We start from the raw sequence: 18,420 nt of genomic DNA, 5'->3' as shown, positions 1-18,420 counted from the left end.
ACCATGAACAGGAATCCACTTAAAGTAGCTTATAACCTCTCAAGGAATATTTTTAATCAGCATCCAAATATAGTTACATTATGTTCACATTGTTGATTTTTTTATAGACTTGCCCTTTAATTTGCAGTAAAAATACATGATAAGCTACATGAGCAGATACGCCATGAAGGTTTGAAAAATAAAAAAAATAAAAATAAAGTTGTATTTGTAGTAATTTTAGGCCGTTTCAGCCAACCAAGCTATTTTACCGTAAAGCCACAAGTAGACGCGCAAAAAAAATCCGGTGGCGGCTGGCTTCTCAGATGACGGCTCACTTTACTGCAGTGATGGACGGCAGGTGGCAGAGTTGGCAGGATTCCTCCTCAGTCAGGCAGCTCCGGTCTGTTGTTGTACCGGTTGAAGCCGATGAGCTCCGCGGTGCTCGGTGCAGGTTGTACCGGGACAACAGCTCACCTGTCCCCGGTGTCCTCCTCTCTGCACAGCTTCACCGTCCATGCAGCGGCTTGTAGACGCAGACCGCCATGAGGATGATGAGCAGCAGCAGGACAGAGAGGACACAGCTCATGGTCACTGTGGGGACAGAAACAACTGACCGATCACAGACTGGAAGGCAATGTGGATCAACTGACTGCTCACTGGTTTGAATGAACACGTTTCACTGGGAAAGACAAAGACTACCCCCAGTTTACAGGATGTGCAGCAGCAGCCTCAGTTCTCAGTCTCACCTACATCCTGCTTCAGTAGAACCACGTACGCTCTCTGGGTTATTTCAGACTCCTCATTGTGTCCTTTAACTAACACACTACTACACACTGTTAGCATCACGACCTGAGGGAGAAGAGGCAGCAGCATGGAGGAGAAGGAGGGTGGTGGTGATGATGATGATAATGTGAGAGGAAGGCGTTTCTCCTTCCGCTGTAGGATATGGGTCCTAACGCCCTCCAAATTAAGTGCTGCTTCTAATAACAGAGAATTTATTTGATTAATCGATTTGTCAACTGACAGAGAGTGGATGCACAACTTACCTGATGAGAGATGAATCATTTAAGTTCCTTTTGGAAACATTTAATAATCACATTTTTTTTTCTTGCTACATTTAAAAAAAAAAAAATACAAACATTTGGCATTTTAATTACAGTCTATGAATTTTATTCATTTAATTGTGCATACATGTTGGACATAAGATTTGCCTCTTTGTGCAAATTGTGGCCACTATTTAATTGTGGGTAAAAAATGTGGTGCCTCTGGCCATGTGCATATTTATCATTTGTCCTATGTAATATATGAATCTGAATTTCTGTAGAGAAATAGCATTGTATTGTATCGTAGCTCTATGATATAACAACGTGCTTGTGGTCACACCAGTTAATGTTTGCTCTTATTTGCTATGTGTATGACATTTATATAATAATCCAAGTGCCAATAATATATGTTACATTTTGGCTGACAGATGAATAATCTACTAAATAAATTGTATATATATATATATATATATATATATTGTAATTCTCCCTTGAGACAAAAGTGACAACTGCAAAATAGTAAAAAATCCAAAGATCAGGTCAGAATCATCATGGAGTAGGAAATAAAAATCTCTTCAACATTTTGATGATCATTTTTATAAATAAACTTTGCTGAGTAGCAGATGTAGAACTTGTTGAATCTTTCTTCAGCTGTGACATCCGCACGTCACTGAAAGCTTCAGAAGTTTCTAAGCAGTTTGACTGTGGAAGTACAAATGCTGTGAAATCTTTTACTGGAAACCATCAAGCAAGTGTGAGGCCTCCATCACATTTCTCATTTCTGAAATGTCAAAGAGCAATGAGTAGATATAAAGGTCAAGCTCCTTGGGGTTATATCCTTATATATACCCTCTGCATGACTGATGTGTATGGCCTTTTCCTTCAGCCTCTATAGAAATTAAGTATGCACACCATTACAAACACTTAAAGCTCTTAATTATATGCCAGGGAAGCTTAATGAGCGTCAGGAAATGTCACTCACGGTGACCTGAACTTAAAACTGGAGGCTTCCTGGATAAATTCATCACAACAGCATTTCATTTTCGCAGGAACCCTGACATCTGAAAATCAGTAAAAATAATATTTATATGTTATGTGTGCATGATTCTGTGATTCTCATATTTTTTGTATCTGTTCTTGTTGATCAATCAATGTATTTGAACATTATCATGGCAACAAACATAAGGAAACATTACATAATTACTTTTTGTAATTTAATAATTTTTTTATGTCATAACTTCAGGTCACGTAAATCATTGTGCCTTTTTTCGTATAGGCCTATGTACAGAATATACTGAACTCTGAATTGTTAACAGTGGCTATAATAATTATAATAATCATAATAATAGTAATAGTAACAAATAATAGTATTTATTCATATAACAAGTTAAAAAACAGGGTTTCCAAAGTGCTGAACAGCAAGAAAGATACGGGACACACAAAATCATTTGCACACCTAAAAAATTAAAAAAGATAAAACCAATAAGAAGACAGCATCATGTCAAAACTGTGAACACGAATCAAATACAAAGACATCACTTAAAGTCAAGTCTGAAAAAATCATTTTTTTATAAATCTTTTAAAATAAGTCACAGGGTCACATGGGTTTAATATCTGTGTCGGGTAGTTTGAGCCCTTCAAACGTGATCAACTTGGTTTTGTTTTCATTTAGTTATTTGTTTTGTTTTTGTTTGTTAGGAAAAGATGGATCATAATGTTATAGTGTTAAATAGAAAAGTATTTGAAGGATGGTGTTGTGATTGAATTCTGCTGAAGAAGGATAACATGTGGGTTTACTCGATAGAGAGACTATATATAGTGTTCAATATTCTGCCTTGTGTTTCTTTGGCCTATATATATTTTCTAAATGCCTGTTTTGGGTTATTTTTATATACTGTATAATGTGCACATCTTCAGATATTTGTCGAAAGTTTTGCGGTAATTAGTTGTTTTTTTTTGTCTTTAGTGTGTCTTAAGATCAGGGAGACACCACACCATGTGAAGCCTGAATCATGTGTAAAAGTAAGTACGACACATGAAACACTTGTTGGAAGACAGAAAGTCACAGATTAACAACCTGTGGATTCATATTGAGTGAATATTAAACCAATTATTGTTCCAATGTCAAATTTGGCCCTCAAGTCTCAATCGATAGCAGCATGTGAATTTTCTGTAGATTCCAAATGGACTCATTGGTCCTAATTGACTGGCTGCTAATAAAAGCGTTTTCCTGTGTGGAGAGCTGCTCCTGTCGGGTAGAGGAGACGTCCTCCATTTATCAGCATCTCTTTTATGTGTCTCCTGTGTTTGCCTGTTCTCTACTTCAATAGCAGTCACTGAGACAAAAGAGCTTTGATGTGCGTGTCTATCAACCAGCAGCTCAGCGGGGAATCATATGCTCCAAACCGCCGTCTGCTTCACGCCCGCATACGTTCACCATACCTGTCGTCCTTGAAGTGGTCGGCCTTAACCAGGAATAACACACACACACACACACACACACACACACACACACACAGTTGAATAAGTAGAGATCTGAAGGGCGCTGTGAGCATTTGAAGGTAGAGGCTGCTCTCTCCCCCTTGGATGTTGATGGATTCTGGATGTTGCAAATTAGCTTGTTAATTAGAAAATCTAATGGAGGTGAGCAGCAGCAACCAAGGACCTTTACAAAGACATGACAACCACTGTATGGAGATTTAAAACAACACGTCTCATATCTGGTTTCCTGCTTTTTTACAGATAGTGGAATTCAACAATTCAACTCCTTTAAATATTGTTATTTTTGTGTGTTTGTTTATACTCATGTTCAAACTTTGGAATTGGAAAGAAGCACAAATATGAAATTGGCAAATTATATTGTAATTCATTTGTACACATCTCACCACAGACACCATGTGGAAAAGGACTGACTTCACACTCACCACATTATTCTCTGAATATAAACAAAGTGTAAAACTCTTTTTACCTCCGCCAAGGACGTTATGGTTTCACCCCTGTTCAATTGTTTGTTGGTTTGTGAGCAAAATTACACACAAACTACTGGACGGATGCAATGTGCTTCAAAGGAAAAGTCACACAATTTTGGTGTGGATCTAGATTTTTTTTCAATTTGTTTAGCACTGTGCGATAAGGCGTTATTCAACATTTCATTGATTTCACAGAGAATAATTCAAGGATCCCTTGAAAGAAAAAATTTAGATACAGATCCAAATAAATATCCGGATATAGTCAATTCAAATTTACAATGTATTTTCATAAGGGGACCTGTAGAGCCTTGGCGGAAGTATACACTCTACAGAGTGCCATTCTAGTTTAAATTAAGTTAACATAGGTGAATAAGATTAAAGTGAACTGTATATCTGCAAAGACCTTTGATCAGTCTCCAGTTAGAGAGTGAGAACATTGTGTGGAGAGGCACAGTATCAATAAATATCAATACAACCTTCACAAGTTTCATACGTACAGTGTGATATTTAGGCAAGTTGAGGCAAAAACAGTCTCTCTGGAGTGAAATGAAGCATCGGATGAAGAACAATTGAATTTTAAAAACGATGGTAACACACAACAGTTGCACTTAATTTAAATTACTATCACATGTGAGTGCAAATCATCTACTTTCTGTATTTATATATTTTTGGGGGCTTTTATAATTTTTTTATCTGGAGAGGACAGAGAGCAAGCTGTGAAGGGGGGCAGACAGGAAGTGGGGGAAGACATGCAGCACAGGGACGCGGGTCGGAATCGAACCCGGGCCACTACGAGTGAGGCCTAGCCTCGATGGGGCAGCAGCTCTACCAGGTGAGCTTTACACGACCCAAAATATCTACTTTCTACATGTAAAATAATATGCTACCATTAGAACAAGAAGATTGAACGTGGTCTTTGTCTGAGTGCCTCACTTACATCCATTACAAACACTTTTAGGGAAAAAACAGTACAATTTAGCAGATATATCCAGAAGCCGGCATGAAATGCAAACGCAAGAACAGTGTTACAGATCTACTGTATAGATATAAAATACAGCATTGACAAAAAATATTTAATAAAGAGGCGACTTTAATTTACTGATAACCTGGTTTAGATTTGGTCCCATTTATTATCTGTCCTCGTCGGCTGAGCAAAAAAAAAAAAAAACATTAACTGACATGTCGTAGAATATGTGATGATCCATGTGGAAAAACCACCCACTGAGGAATACATTTAATTACATGTCATTGCATGCAAAACATTTCTCCCATGATACGTTTAGTGGCTGCGTAAGCAACACTGTTACTGCACAGAGCAGATCTCATTAATCGTTCACAATTTACAGAAATGATCAAGCTTAAGAGAAATGGCTCCATGCAATAGAAACGATGTGCTGAGTGTCACCAACGTACAGAAATACATGTTTTATTTTCCTTGGCATCATGTTCATGTGAGATAAATACAGCGGATCAAGGGAAGAGTTAACTCACTCAACCATTTGCCATTGACTCCTACAACCACGAGAATGCAACACTTTGAAAATGGCAGCATGTGAAAGCTGTAAACTACCGTGGTGACAGACTGTAGGTTAATCTGAGTCACACAGTTATGAACATCTCACTTCCTCGTATTAGTCATGATAAATTTAGCAGCATTTGCCATTTTACAGAGTGAACTTTGATATCGTAAACAGGTAACAGTCAGGATGTCCGACCGTGTTCAGGCTTGTAATACAAAACTGTGGTGTGAACGGGTGTGTGTGTGTTTTACGTGTGTTGAGGTGTTTCTTTCTCCCTATGGCACAGTGACCATGTTGAGGCTGTCAGCGTGGATGTCTGGTATGGTCCTCTCCGGTCTCAGACACACCGCCAACCTCTGTGGAGGACAGCGCCATCAAAGATCAAAGGAGGACAAGGTTAAAGGTTAATTTAACAGAAAAAGTTTCAGGAAGTTAACTGTGTCCCCTGTGTCTCTCTTCAGTCTGCTGACCTGTTTGAGGGATCCAGGGGTCCACACCAGCTTGTAGACCATGAAGATGGGGATCCACATGAAGGACGAGAAGCCAATGAGGTATCCCACTATGATGGTCCAGTCCGGGTACTTGTAATCAAACAGTGTGAGCGGCGGCGCCTTCAGCAGGGAACTCACTATGATGTACTGGGAACAGTTGGGACAGGTGACATTTTGAATATGTGCTAATGCAGCTTTTACACTAGAGCATCATAAATAATATCGGGGACCGGGAATATATCTGTCACACTTGCATGTATTAAAAAAGAAATAGATATTGCAAAATGTCAATAGAAACCCAACCTGGGAGCTGGATGCAAATAAGAACCAGCGATATGAGACTGTATGTAAAGATGGGAAATTTACATTTGTCCAAGAGTTTTGCAATATACATTCTGAAGGAAAAATTTAAATTATGTTGTGAGGAGGACATTTCTCATAGAGAAGAAGCAGTTAGCTGTCTGCACCATCACTGGTCCAAAGCTTCCTCTCGTGTCTTGGTTTATCTCTGGATGATTTTAACAATGAATTAATTTAAAGGAGGATATGTTGATATATAATATATGAATATGTTACCATTGTAGACATTAATATCCAGTGTGTATTGTCTCTTAATGTAGCTCAGACCATTTCACCTCTTACCGCCAGAAATGCAGGACTGATGGCGACCCAGCACACCTTCCAGAATAAACCTGGAGCTTTGCCCAACATGGCCTCAACATCCCTGCTGAATCTCTGGATGCCTGAAACCAGCACGAGTAAACATCAGTCACCAACTCTGTTAATATTTTGAAATAAACAATGTATTTGACTCATTGAATAATAAAGTCTTGTTTACCATAGAACCAGGACACTGCAATGACCTCAAGGAAAACCACAGCAATAATAGAGCATCCGACTCCAAACTCCTCCAGCAGCTTCACCACATACGCACCACCCTGTCAATAACGTGTCGTTTTGTCAAGGTGAGCAACACTAGACTGTATCACTGTATCCAGATCCACGTAAAGGTTCAGATAAATGTGCTTCAAAAATAAGCTTTTGTAATCCCGAGGGGTTGAATTGTGTCCTTGTTGGTTAACTTATTTCAAATGTGGGAACACTTACATATGTAAGGGTGCTCAGAGAGCCCAAAAAGCAGAAAATGACCAAGCCCAGAACGAAAAGTTCCCGTCTGTTTGAGAAATGATCCGGGTATTCATCCAACACAGCGGTGATGATCGCCTCCAGCCCACCAAACTGGAACATAAAGGGACAGTTATTACCTGGTGTTACGACATTAGAAAATCAAGGTTGAATTGCTCTGCATGTACGTATATCACAGTTGATTGGGTTATTTATTTGTCTGTGTTGTAAAAAAAGGAATGAAATGTATCTATTTGTATTGTTGAAGATGTGAAAAGCGTTTAATACCGTGTAATGTAATGGGATGTGTGTCCTGATATGTAACAAATTGTAATAAATTCAACATATCAATCACAATGTGATCTTACATATTAATATTTACATAGTTATTGATCATTTTCAGTGAGACATAAAGTGACCCTGTGTGCGCCATGTACTCGTTTGACAGTTCGTACAGTGCTATCCAGTCCCAGCGTGATCATCATCGCGAAAAAGATGATGGCGAAGAAGGTTGAGCCCATCATGTTTGCGATGGCCTCCGGATACGTGATGAAGAGTAAACTTGGTCCTGGAGAGCAAGAAAAAGATCCGGGTGGGTATTATTTAATGAGTTTTTTTCTGGTCATGATTTGATTTTCTTTCTCTCCCTGACCTTTATCCCTGGCTACATCCTCGACCTCCACCTTCCTCATCTCTGCCATGTAGCCCAGCACTGTGAAGATCACGAACCCGGACACGAAGCTGGTCAGGCAGTTCACCAAACTTGTCACGATGGCGTCACTGTTGAGGAGGGAAATACACCCCGTTAAAGGACATGCACTCCCTGTACTCGTCAGGTTGTTTTCATTTCTCTCAGAGACGCTCTTCCAGTGTAGTGCTGTCTGCAGTGAAAACCAGTCAGTAGCCCGCTGACCTCTCTGACCTATGCTTAATGGATTCATTTAGAGACTCTCTTCAGCTTTGTTATCTTTGTGCAAACACATTAAAACAGTGCTGTTGGCAACCGCAGAAAACCTGCAACAACACTAATGAGCTGCCCTCCACTGAAGCATGTGAGATGTGAGTTTATTCCAGATATAAAACGACCTCACAAATGTTAACAGTGATGGAGTAATTAGTGTCTATCTCCAGAAGTAGTCATTAACTTAAAGGTGGTCGTGCCTCATTGTTCTTTGTTTGTCTGTTGGCAGGATTACGCAAAAACTGCAGAAACCAATTTATGGAAACTTGGTGGAAAGGTGGTGTTTGGACCAAGGAACAGTCATTCACTTTGGGAGCAGATTCAATAGTGTATAAACTATGTATCTGATCAAAATACATTAATGAAAGTTTATTAGATGAATAAATAAACCTCTGTGTGAAAGATCTTCTTCTCCAGCTGCAAACAACTGGATCTGTTACCTGTTTGTCCGAAAGCACTTCACATTAAGATTATTAACGAAGAAATTTGTAGGTATGTTGCTGATGAAATGTAATGTTCATATATATTTATTAAACAGCCTCTGCTCATCAAGGACTATTAATGCAACAAACATTGGTTTTCAGGAGTTAGTGTGTCATCGATCCCTGGACGTTGCATGGCAGTTCTTACCGATAGCAGTTATTAGTGAAAGGGTTGTAGCTGGAGAGAGCCAGCAGGACCCCGAACCCTGGCCCCAGAGAGAAGAATATCTGAGCTGCAGCATCCACCCACACCTGGGGAAGGCAAAAAGACGGCGACCTCAATATCTGGGACCCCAACTGCAACTGAAATTGCTTTGCATTTGTCACAGCACAAAAATATACAGCATTTCTTACAAAGATTAGAATCGATGTCTGCCTCTCTCCTATCTTGGATTTAAAATCCTCCAGTGATCCTTTACTTATTTCTCTTATTAGCGCTCGGAGCCCCTTGAGTATAATTTAGCAAACAGAGCTGTGTTGTCTGAGCCATCGCTGCTGCACAGCTGTACACAGCGAGATCTGAAGAGCAGCACGCACTTGGCATTAAAGAGAAGGGGACAGCGTGGATGCTGGTGAGTGAGACAGAAAGCGAGGCCTTTGTTAATGGGCAGAAAATCTAAACCAATTATGCATCTTATTATGCCGCTCTGTGGCTTATTTATGCATCTCATTTCGTCTCATCCATATTCTCATCCGACCAGAGCACTCGCTGTGTTTAGCAAACAAGAGGAAGACGAGGGTGTTTCATGGATCTAAAAAAAAAAAAAAAACTATAAAGGGACAAGTGGGTAGATATAAATAAATGTGTACACTATATTGAACCACTGACTCTTCCAGATGTGTTGATTCAACAAGTTATTACTCATCAGGACCACTAAAGAAACTCAGGCCCATGCATTTGAGGGATGTTTCATTTGATCTTACAGATTTCTTCCTCTTTGGAAAAATAAACAGTGAAATTATGCATTTTAATCCATTTCAATTTCGTATTAATCATAAATCTGCACTTATGTGAAAACTCTCTAAATGAAATTGATCAGAAAGAGATAAGTTGTCTGTTAATTACTAAAAAAAAACATCGCTACATCTGTCATGTGTAACCGGAATGATTTGATCAAATAAAACATATTGAAATAATAATATATAATAACTTTGTTATGAAATCTACTTTTGCTCTTTACCTGAAGCAAACCAAGCTTGTTCAATTCATACATTTTAATTAGTCTGTTATTTATCAATATTAATTTAGACATTTTACCAATATAGTATTTTATCTATATCAGTCTATATGTATTTACACATTCATATGGGTCCTGATCATACTTTTCTTGTTAGAAATTATTGAATTGTGTCTTTTTGTGATGAACCGACAGTGTACAACTCACACTGGTCTCCAGCAGCTTCCCCCACTGGGGCTTCAGGTAAAACACCACGCCTCTCCAGGCTCCTGGCAAAGTGGCTCCTCGAATCAGGAGGATGAAAAGCACGATGTAGGGTAAAGTGGCGGTCACCCACACTACCTGATGTGGAAGAAAGAAGTAAATCAGGAAGAGACGATAGTAATGGGATCTTATATATCATTATGGTTTTTGAGCAACTTCTATTTTCCACCTTTCCGGATGTCTTCACGCCCTTCCACAGGCTGAAATACACGATGGTGAAAATGAGAAAAAGGCAGAGCACCAACTGCCATCGCACACCCCCGACGTTTTCCAGCCCCGGCGACTTGTGGATCTCAAGAACGTTCCTCCTGTTGAGATGAAACATAAAACATCAAGTGTTCCGAGGCCAAAATAACATTTATCCTACAAAACCCCCAGTGGACGATAACTGTGTGGAGCGTTACTGTAAATCTATTTATACATGCGGTCTCTGTTACTCACACTTACATGCACTTACGTGTAAAATTCCTCTGCGGGAGACCTGGAGGAATTTGTCCAGGTGACGTTGTCTATGCCAAAGTAGTTGGTGCAGTCGGGGGTGTTCCACACATTGTCGCAGTTTGTCCAAGGCAAGATGTTGCTGAAAGAGGAGTAGAAGTAGAAGAGGGCCCAGGCGATGATGGTGTTGTAGTAGAAGGACACGTACAGAGCGATGATGCAGATGGCATATCCAATACCTGAAAGAGAGCTGGGGTTAAAAGACTAAATCAAGCCTGTAAGGAGTTGGATTTTAAGCCTCAGATTTGCCAAAGTAGCTGGATATATGGACGTGCATGTTGAGCGTCATTGCAGCTCGAGGCCTTACCTTTGAAAATAGGACAGATGTGTTTCCATATGGATATGGCTCCAGTTCTGTGGAACTGCCCCAGTGCCAGCTCCATGTAGAAGAGCGGCACGCCACCGAAGATGGCCATCAAAATGTAGGGAATGAGGAAAGCACCTGCACAGAAACACATCAGCTCACATGCTATGTCATAAAATGCAAAGATGAGGATTTCACAGAGTTCGAGTCTGATATAAAGTATGCCATTTTAATAAAAATGTTAAATAAATTGACTGTTCATTGGCCTCATTTTCTTGATCCAATCGTTTCATAAAATATTTAGAGGATATTTAAATTTAATTTGGGGATGTACAAATCAAAATCTTTATTTTAACCGAACAGGGACGTGGTATAATTAATATTTTCTTTGAAAAATTAAAATGAACTCACTTCTGCAGCACTCTCTCACTTTCCTATAAAATGATAGAGTCTGCACAGTTTTTTTTATTCAAACCAGAGACATAATACAATAAATATTTTCTTTTAAAAACACACATTGACCTACATACTCTGTCTGCAAATTTTTTGTTCATTTTCATTTAGTTTGATCTTTTTAAAATTTTGCTCATGCTTTTCCGTCCAGTATTCCCATGTTTAATATTCTTTTCCGTCTTTTGAATCTTGTCCTTTGACCACTTTATGTAATTTGAGTGGTCTCCTCTAACAACACGATTAGCTGCTGTGATATAACCACTCATTTGCTGATGTACAATTAGAGTACAATGATTTCCCAATAAAATGCTTAACGACATGTAAAGAAATAAAGATATTTATTGTAAAATTTTCCCACCATAAAAAACGCACTGTTTTCTAAAGACCATTGCAAAAAAAAAGTGATCAGATCAAATTAGATGCGATGTCACAGGAAATGTGGGAAAGTGAACTTTTTAGTGAACTTTGATTGTGACTTGAACAGACGCACATTTCGGCACCATGGACAGTTTTTTAAATGATCTTTTTTCAATAATTTCGATCACAGATTTGATCGATTTAAAAACATTATTTTTTAAAGCAAATGACACCACACAGAAGTATCCTAGTTAAACAAAACTTAACTTTTCAAATACATCTCTGGACACAACTCACCACCACCGTTTTGATAACATACGTAAGGAAACCTCCAAACATTCCCCAGGTCCACCGCAAAGCCAATGACAGACAAGAGGAAATCCATCTTTTTGCTCCATTTGTCCCTGGAGTTCGTCTGGGTGATGGCCGGCACCGGGACGGCGTTGTTGTTGGGGCTGTAGCCCGGGTTAGGGGAGCCCTGGTGGGTCAGAGTGCCGGCCATGACCGCTGAGTCCTGTCGGGGCATCGGACTGTGAAAAGTCAGAGAGAGGAGCAGCTCCACAGAGGAGGAGGAGGTGGAGGAGGAGGTTGCTCCTGCACAGATGACAGGGAGCAGTGGGAGGAGTTGGGTGATAGTAAAGATGGAGAGAGATGTACCTGTCAGTGGCGACACATCACAGCTTCTCTGCTTCTACCAAGTAAAGCTTTCAACACTGAGCTCCGGCGGATCGAGAGGCTCTGAATCGATTGTGTTGTTACTGATCAATAACATGGATCTCTTCATAGTGCACGTGTAGTTTTTACAGGACGTTGAACTGAACAGATTCAAGTGAGTTCACAGCGGCTGAAACAACTTGTTGTCAGTTATTCTTTAATCTACACCACTTCGTCTATGAGCTTCTTGTAGAACATAATGGTTTTTTTCCCCATTAAAGCAACAGGTTTTCCAGCACCGACAACACTCGATTTATTTCAGTTCCTCATCACACACCAGAGAAATGTGCTTCATTTGCTGAAATCCACTTTTTATCCTTCAAGTGAAACCTAGACACAGTATTATCAGAGTTATCTGATCCATTCAGACTTTCCACTTCGAGTCTTTTCTTTATACTGTCATATAGTATAATCACATTTTAGAGTAATATATTTATAATATATTACAAATATGCGTTTTTTCTTGTTTGTTTGAAGACATATTCTACATTAAAATAAACATTTCACAATTATACATTAATAAACATTAAACCTGTAGATCTGATACTTTTTTCCATTACACAAAACAATGGGACCTGTTTCCTGTTTTCTCTGTGAGCCGGTAGCAGTTGATTTTAAGATCAGTTGAACAAAGAAAAACGACTGAATAGTACATTTGTTTGGTGGAGCTTCTTTTCATTCTTGCTGTCTTTTTTCCCTTCCCCATCAATAAGCTCATCTCAGATTTATGTTGTGAGGCTTTGGAGGGGGTTCCTCTTCGAGTTTGAGGAGCACTGGATTGAAATAAATAAATGAATAATATATATGAATAATAATAATGTATTATATAATTGTATATAAGTAGAAGTAGATACGAGGTCATCTCTACTGACAAATTGCTATTGTTGAATGTATTAGAGTTAACTTATAATGAATTCTTCCACTATTCAATCCATCAATGTATGAAAACTGCTAAAGCCTTAGTTGCTTCTTCAGGTTGCCAGTCCTCTGATGTCTCATCTCCGGCAGTAAGATTATGACTTATGACTTATGACCAACAAAGTTTAGACTATTATTACAGTAATGGCTTTCCAGATGTATGTAAACTGTTCATCATACTTTGATAATAATGACATGACAGAGCTGATTATTCACACGACCACAGAATGAGTTAGATTAATGATATCTGGCTTTGCAGTGTAATATAAGACTAAGGACATCTCATTGTGAGATATCTAACAAGGAATTTGAGCTTCCATACAATTTTAATAATTCATGAAAAAAAAACATATAGTTAAAAAAGCACTGTTACCACGAGGTCAGTGTAGTAGCTCTTCAGGAGCGTTCAAACCTATAATATGATCTTGTACTGCTTCTCCATTCTGCCTGCACTGTAATGTTAAACACATTCAACAGCGTGTTCAGTTTACATCTTTATATCTTTATATAAAGTTTTTATTTTCAATGTTAAGGCAAGCAATGTCATTTATCTCTCTGGTATCTTTCTGGATCATACAACATATGTAAAATGTAGACCCATTATAAAAAGTAATGATGAAGAAATAAAACTGAGATAAAACCGTGAGAAGGTGATGAACAGGATTGAAAACAAGCACAAGGTGACAACAATGTTCAAAGAGAGTGTGTTTGAACTTGCTGAAGTTTGACACACACATTTATAAATAACACCTTGAGTCCTCTTGACTTCCAGATTCTATGTTAATAAAGTTTGGTGAAGACGGCCAAATAGAATCATGGCAGCTTAACTGCACTCATTAAGAAAACCCAATAAAAAGACTTAGTAATCAAATCCACGGCTTTTAGAGGGTGGCAGTTTGAAACGGCTGCTAACTTGAGAGTGAGAGGACAGCGGTGGTGCAGGTCTCTGAGCAGAGAGAGTGCATCAAATGAAGTTACTCTTGGAAATGGATATGACACAGAGATGGGACAGGAGACATCCAGCACCATCACACGAGCGTCTCTTAAAAACAGCCTAACTGTCTGGCGCGGTGTCAAATGACTTGTCGTCTGACTGAAGATGGGAAATGTTGAAACGCAGATGATTGGTCTGATAACTTTCTGTGTCTGCTCACCTCATTCACCGAAACAATGAGTTTGCATGTGCATGATGCATTTCTCTTAATTTTTCATTCTTCAGATTCCTCCTCATTCAACATGTCTTCTCATTGCCAGAGCTGGTGCAAAGTAAACAACCAGCCATTGGAGAAAGGTTGGTTGCTCAGCTGAGGTGCAGTCGGGGGGCGGGGGGGGGGGGGGAATCCCCAGGGGCCAAAAGCAACATAACAACAAACCATATAGCACTGGCCTTCTCCAACATACAATCCTGTCAATCTGCATTGGCACACGCAGGCAGAAGAACATCAGACTGACAGGAGCCTCCATCACATGCCCTGGTGCCTGATGGAGCACGTCGACTCCAATCACACACGGACATGTGCATGTTGGCCCTGCACACACACTCTGCTGACAGGCAAACAGACCGGGATATGACACAGGATTATTATTTCTAAACTGGTGACTGGTTTCATTTGAAGCACCTTTGAAAAGGTTTTATTGAGGAGTGTTTTCTATGCATTTTATTGGCCCAGTATGTTTGTTGTAATTTGCATTCAGCAGTCACTTCAATGAAATAGAACATTTTAAATGTTTTATTTTTATTTCAAACTCTACAAAAGTGCATAGGTACATTTGATCTAATTAAAATATAATATGTAATAATAATACAATATAATAATGATCCTCTCATGAATGACCCCCTGCCTAAATGTGATGGCATCACTTCGATAATCGTGTTTTTTTTAGGAATGTTAACTTGTCTCATTTCTGTAAGTATATGCTGTTGTTTATGAGCCTTTAACAGACAAATACACACGCACATAAATAACGTTGATTTTCTTTTCACCAAACAACTGATGGGGAGCTGGTGAGGGGCTGTGGCGATGCTGCTTACTCAGGCAGAAGTGCTGGTATGGCATTTAACAAGACATGTTATTACTTCAGATTATCTGCAACGCTGTGAGTCATCCCACTGAGGGAATCCTGGAATGAAAAGAATGACTGTGAGGAAAAAAGGAACAGAGGAGGAAAAAAGGGACCAAGGCACAGACGTTATAATGAGCCACTGAAGAAAGACGCTCCGTCCTCTCAGATAGACACTGATAACAGACTGCTGCTTTGTATTTTATCTGACAAAATCTTACAAAATATTTTCAAAACATAACTGAATGTTTGACTAGGCTAGTAACTGTTTTCACTGTTTGTTGGTTTATTTATTTGTTAACGGGGTTATGCAAAACTAATAAACACATTTTCCCTACACATGATTTGGGATGGGACCTGGGTCTGAGAAAAAGAACCCATTACTTTTTGGTGCAGGCGCATGCGCAGACAAAGAACTGTGTTTTTGACACATTTTATGACAAATAAATGACTACATTTCTCACACACTTCCTTTTTTCTTTTGCATTTCATCTATAAAACCTTTTGAAACAAGGAGAAACGCAAACTCAATCACCATCTTAAATACCCACAATCTATTGACCAACTCACGTGATATATCACAAGTTAACAGCAATACAAATATATATATATACATATATATGCATATGTATATATATTTCGATATATATACATATATATATATATATAGGTGTTAATGTGGCCCAGGTCTTAATTCTGTGATTCTGAGATTTAAAGTGTTTAGGACAAGAATCAAGAATCATATCTTGACAACTTGAGAATTTCACCGGTATTAAAAGGGGGACATGATGAGAGTTTGACGGAGCCCTGCTCCTCTCAGTCTGTCATCTTCTGTTATCACTCTCTCCACCTGATCTACCTGACAGCTCCGTCCTCCAGGCAGAGCTGGACTTACAGCCCCAGGACTCTGGGGCACTGAAGCCTCCCGACTTACTCCAGCTGACTCACACTGTGTTTTTCTTGAACATGATCACACTAATATGCTACACACAAGTGTGAAAACTTGTTTCCATATTTCTATAGAACCCTAGAAATTATTATGGACACTGGACACATTGCTTGTTTTTGTGACTAGGGCATTAGGGAATACAAAATTACAAGTTATCTGTGTGTATTAGGGGTATAGTTATAATAATGTATGTCATAAAAGAAAATGGTTAATTGTTATCGTAGATTTGTAATTGTGCGCTTTTATACAGTTTCTGAAGGTGCTGAACTTAACTCAGCTCATCCCATCCCATCCCATCTAATCTTATCTTAACTCATTTCATCTTAAATTTTCTTATCTTAACCAAATGGTAGGTCAGTAAAAAAAGAAAAGAAATGTTGTTGTATTTGCAGATACCTCATCTGGCATGCCGAAAGTGTTTCCGTACCTTGACCACAAGGTGGCGTGAAGACAAAACATTTCGATATCAGGGAAATTCCACTCAAACTCTGACATCCACCGCTTATGAGCACATGCTTGTTTTCAGCTCAGGAATATTTACATACATCTATCCATAGAATGATTTCAGTTGAAAATAACACATCAAGTTATTACTGTGAAATATACATGTTTTTATTAATATCATAATTTAATTGCAGAGTATATGTGAGGATATAGCCAGGCACGTGCACAGATAGACTCCTAGTGGTGCTCAAGCACTGGCCCTTTTGCCCTGGATGAGAAAAGTGCCCTTCTGCTGGAGCACAATTTTTTCTTCATTCATCAATATTTAAGAATAAAAATTACTCTCTCTGTCATCAATTGATGATTGCTGGTTGTGCATCAAATTGCCCTTAAAGGATATTAAAGATAGTCTTTTATTGACAACTTTATATAGCTGCACAAACCAAGCTAGAGCATAAGGGGAACCCAGCAGCCAGCAGGGGGCAGCTTCAGGACATCACAGCAGACTGTGATTCTTGTAAGGCGTCTGAAGACAAGGTTGGAAAAGTACTGGGTTATTCTCTAACAATAGGTTTTTAAAGTATGTTAAATCATCCAGTATCTAAAAGCCAAAAATATAAAAGTAACTTTTAAGTAAGGCTGTCAAATATATGTAGTAAAGTAGAAAATATTTTCTCTGAAGTTTTAGTGATAATTTGTCAATATTATTACTGTGCTTAATTCCTCACAGCATTCATCAGGCTGTGTGGCCTAATCGGCAAGGCGAACTCGGACTCTTAAAATTGGCAGGATTTTTCCTATTAATTGCTAAATATATTACAATATGTAAATTTGAATTAATTAAATATATTTGTTTTTTCTAAAAAATAAACAAAAAATCCGTGATTTCAGAGCCTTGTCCAGCTGTTTACTGACGTTTGTCATGTTTAATGAAGAGAGAGAGCGAGAGAGATACAGACAGACAGTGAGGCAGACAGAGAGGCAGACAGGCAGGCAGACAGATAATTTAAAGGCAGTTTTACTGTTCTACAAATTAGGCAAGTTCACTAGTTTTGTTTAATTTAAAGTCGTAATTGATGAAATGAAACGTAGGTCTTAAGTTGAGCTACATGGCAGTCTGGTGAGGTAAATTGTGGTATATTATTAGTGTAATGCTGCTTATGCTTCAACTCTGTCAGAAAACAGTAAAACAAATGTGTGTGTACTGTGTTGTCGGCTTTACAGAGATTATGTAAGTCACTCTTGATAATTATCCACAACATTGATTTATCTCATTTACAAAATTTGCAGCATAATGCCAAGAAAGGAGAGACTCCAAAAGCAGAATGATAGGGAACTGCAGCAAGCAGCTCAGGGTAGCAGCTCTCTTTTATCTTGGATCAGGCCATCAACTAGTAAAACAGATGAGGGAGAATCAGTAACCCTACCTGGTCCAGAGGAGCCCATCACATCACTAACCCTAACATTAACATATTATTTGGTTATTCAATATGGCCTTGTTTTGTCTGTTTTTGCCTGTTTTCATTTATGTATTCAAATTGATCATTTGAGTTAGTTTGTTGACAAAAATAAATATATAAGTTGAAAATATCCTACTGTGTTTTTTATTTATTTATTATTATTATTTTTAATTACATAAACAATTTTGGCAATGGGTGCCTTTTTTTTGGTTTGAGCACCTGCCCCCCAAAATGTCTGTGCACGTGCCTG

General features: G+C 38.7%; 1 protein-coding gene across 1 annotated transcript; it reads right to left on the bottom strand.

The window, feature by feature from the left end:
* Positions 1–5,144: 5,144 nt before the first annotated feature.
* slc6a4b (solute carrier family 6 member 4b) lies at positions 5,145–12,150 on the bottom strand. The gene is made up of 13 exons (XM_062382013.1): positions 11,922–12,150; positions 10,818–10,952; positions 10,470–10,689; positions 10,182–10,320; positions 9,956–10,090; positions 8,719–8,822; positions 7,780–7,907; positions 7,583–7,695; positions 7,110–7,241; positions 6,841–6,940; positions 6,645–6,745; positions 5,982–6,149; positions 5,145–5,867 (listed from the first exon to the last, which is right to left on the bottom strand). The coding sequence occupies exons 1-13, from the start codon at positions 12,148–12,150 to the stop codon at positions 5,787–5,789; spliced, it is 1,785 nt and encodes a 594-aa protein (XP_062237997.1). The 3' UTR covers positions 5,145–5,786.
* Positions 12,151–18,420: the final 6,270 nt, after the last annotated feature.

This window comes from Platichthys flesus, chromosome 3 (genome assembly GCF_949316205.1).
Source record: "Platichthys flesus chromosome 3, fPlaFle2.1, whole genome shotgun sequence".
NCBI classification, from domain to species: domain Eukaryota; kingdom Metazoa; phylum Chordata; class Actinopteri; order Pleuronectiformes; family Pleuronectidae; genus Platichthys; species Platichthys flesus.
Note: the sequence above shows the minus strand (reverse complement) of the source record. Positions and strands in the feature narration are given on the sequence as shown.

Coding starts and splice junctions, on each gene's coding strand:
- slc6a4b (XM_062382013.1), bottom strand. CDS start 12,150: ATGCCCCGACAGGACTCAGCGGTCATGGCCGGCACTCTGACCCACCAG. Junction 10,091..10,181: donor GCGTGAAGACATCCGGAAAG/GTGGAAAATAGA, acceptor CTTCCACATCAG/GTAGTGTGGGTGACCGCCAC. Junction 7,242..7,582: donor CGCTGGGACTGGATAGCACT/GTACGAACTGTC, acceptor TTTATGTTCCAG/TTTGGTGGGCTGGAGGCGAT.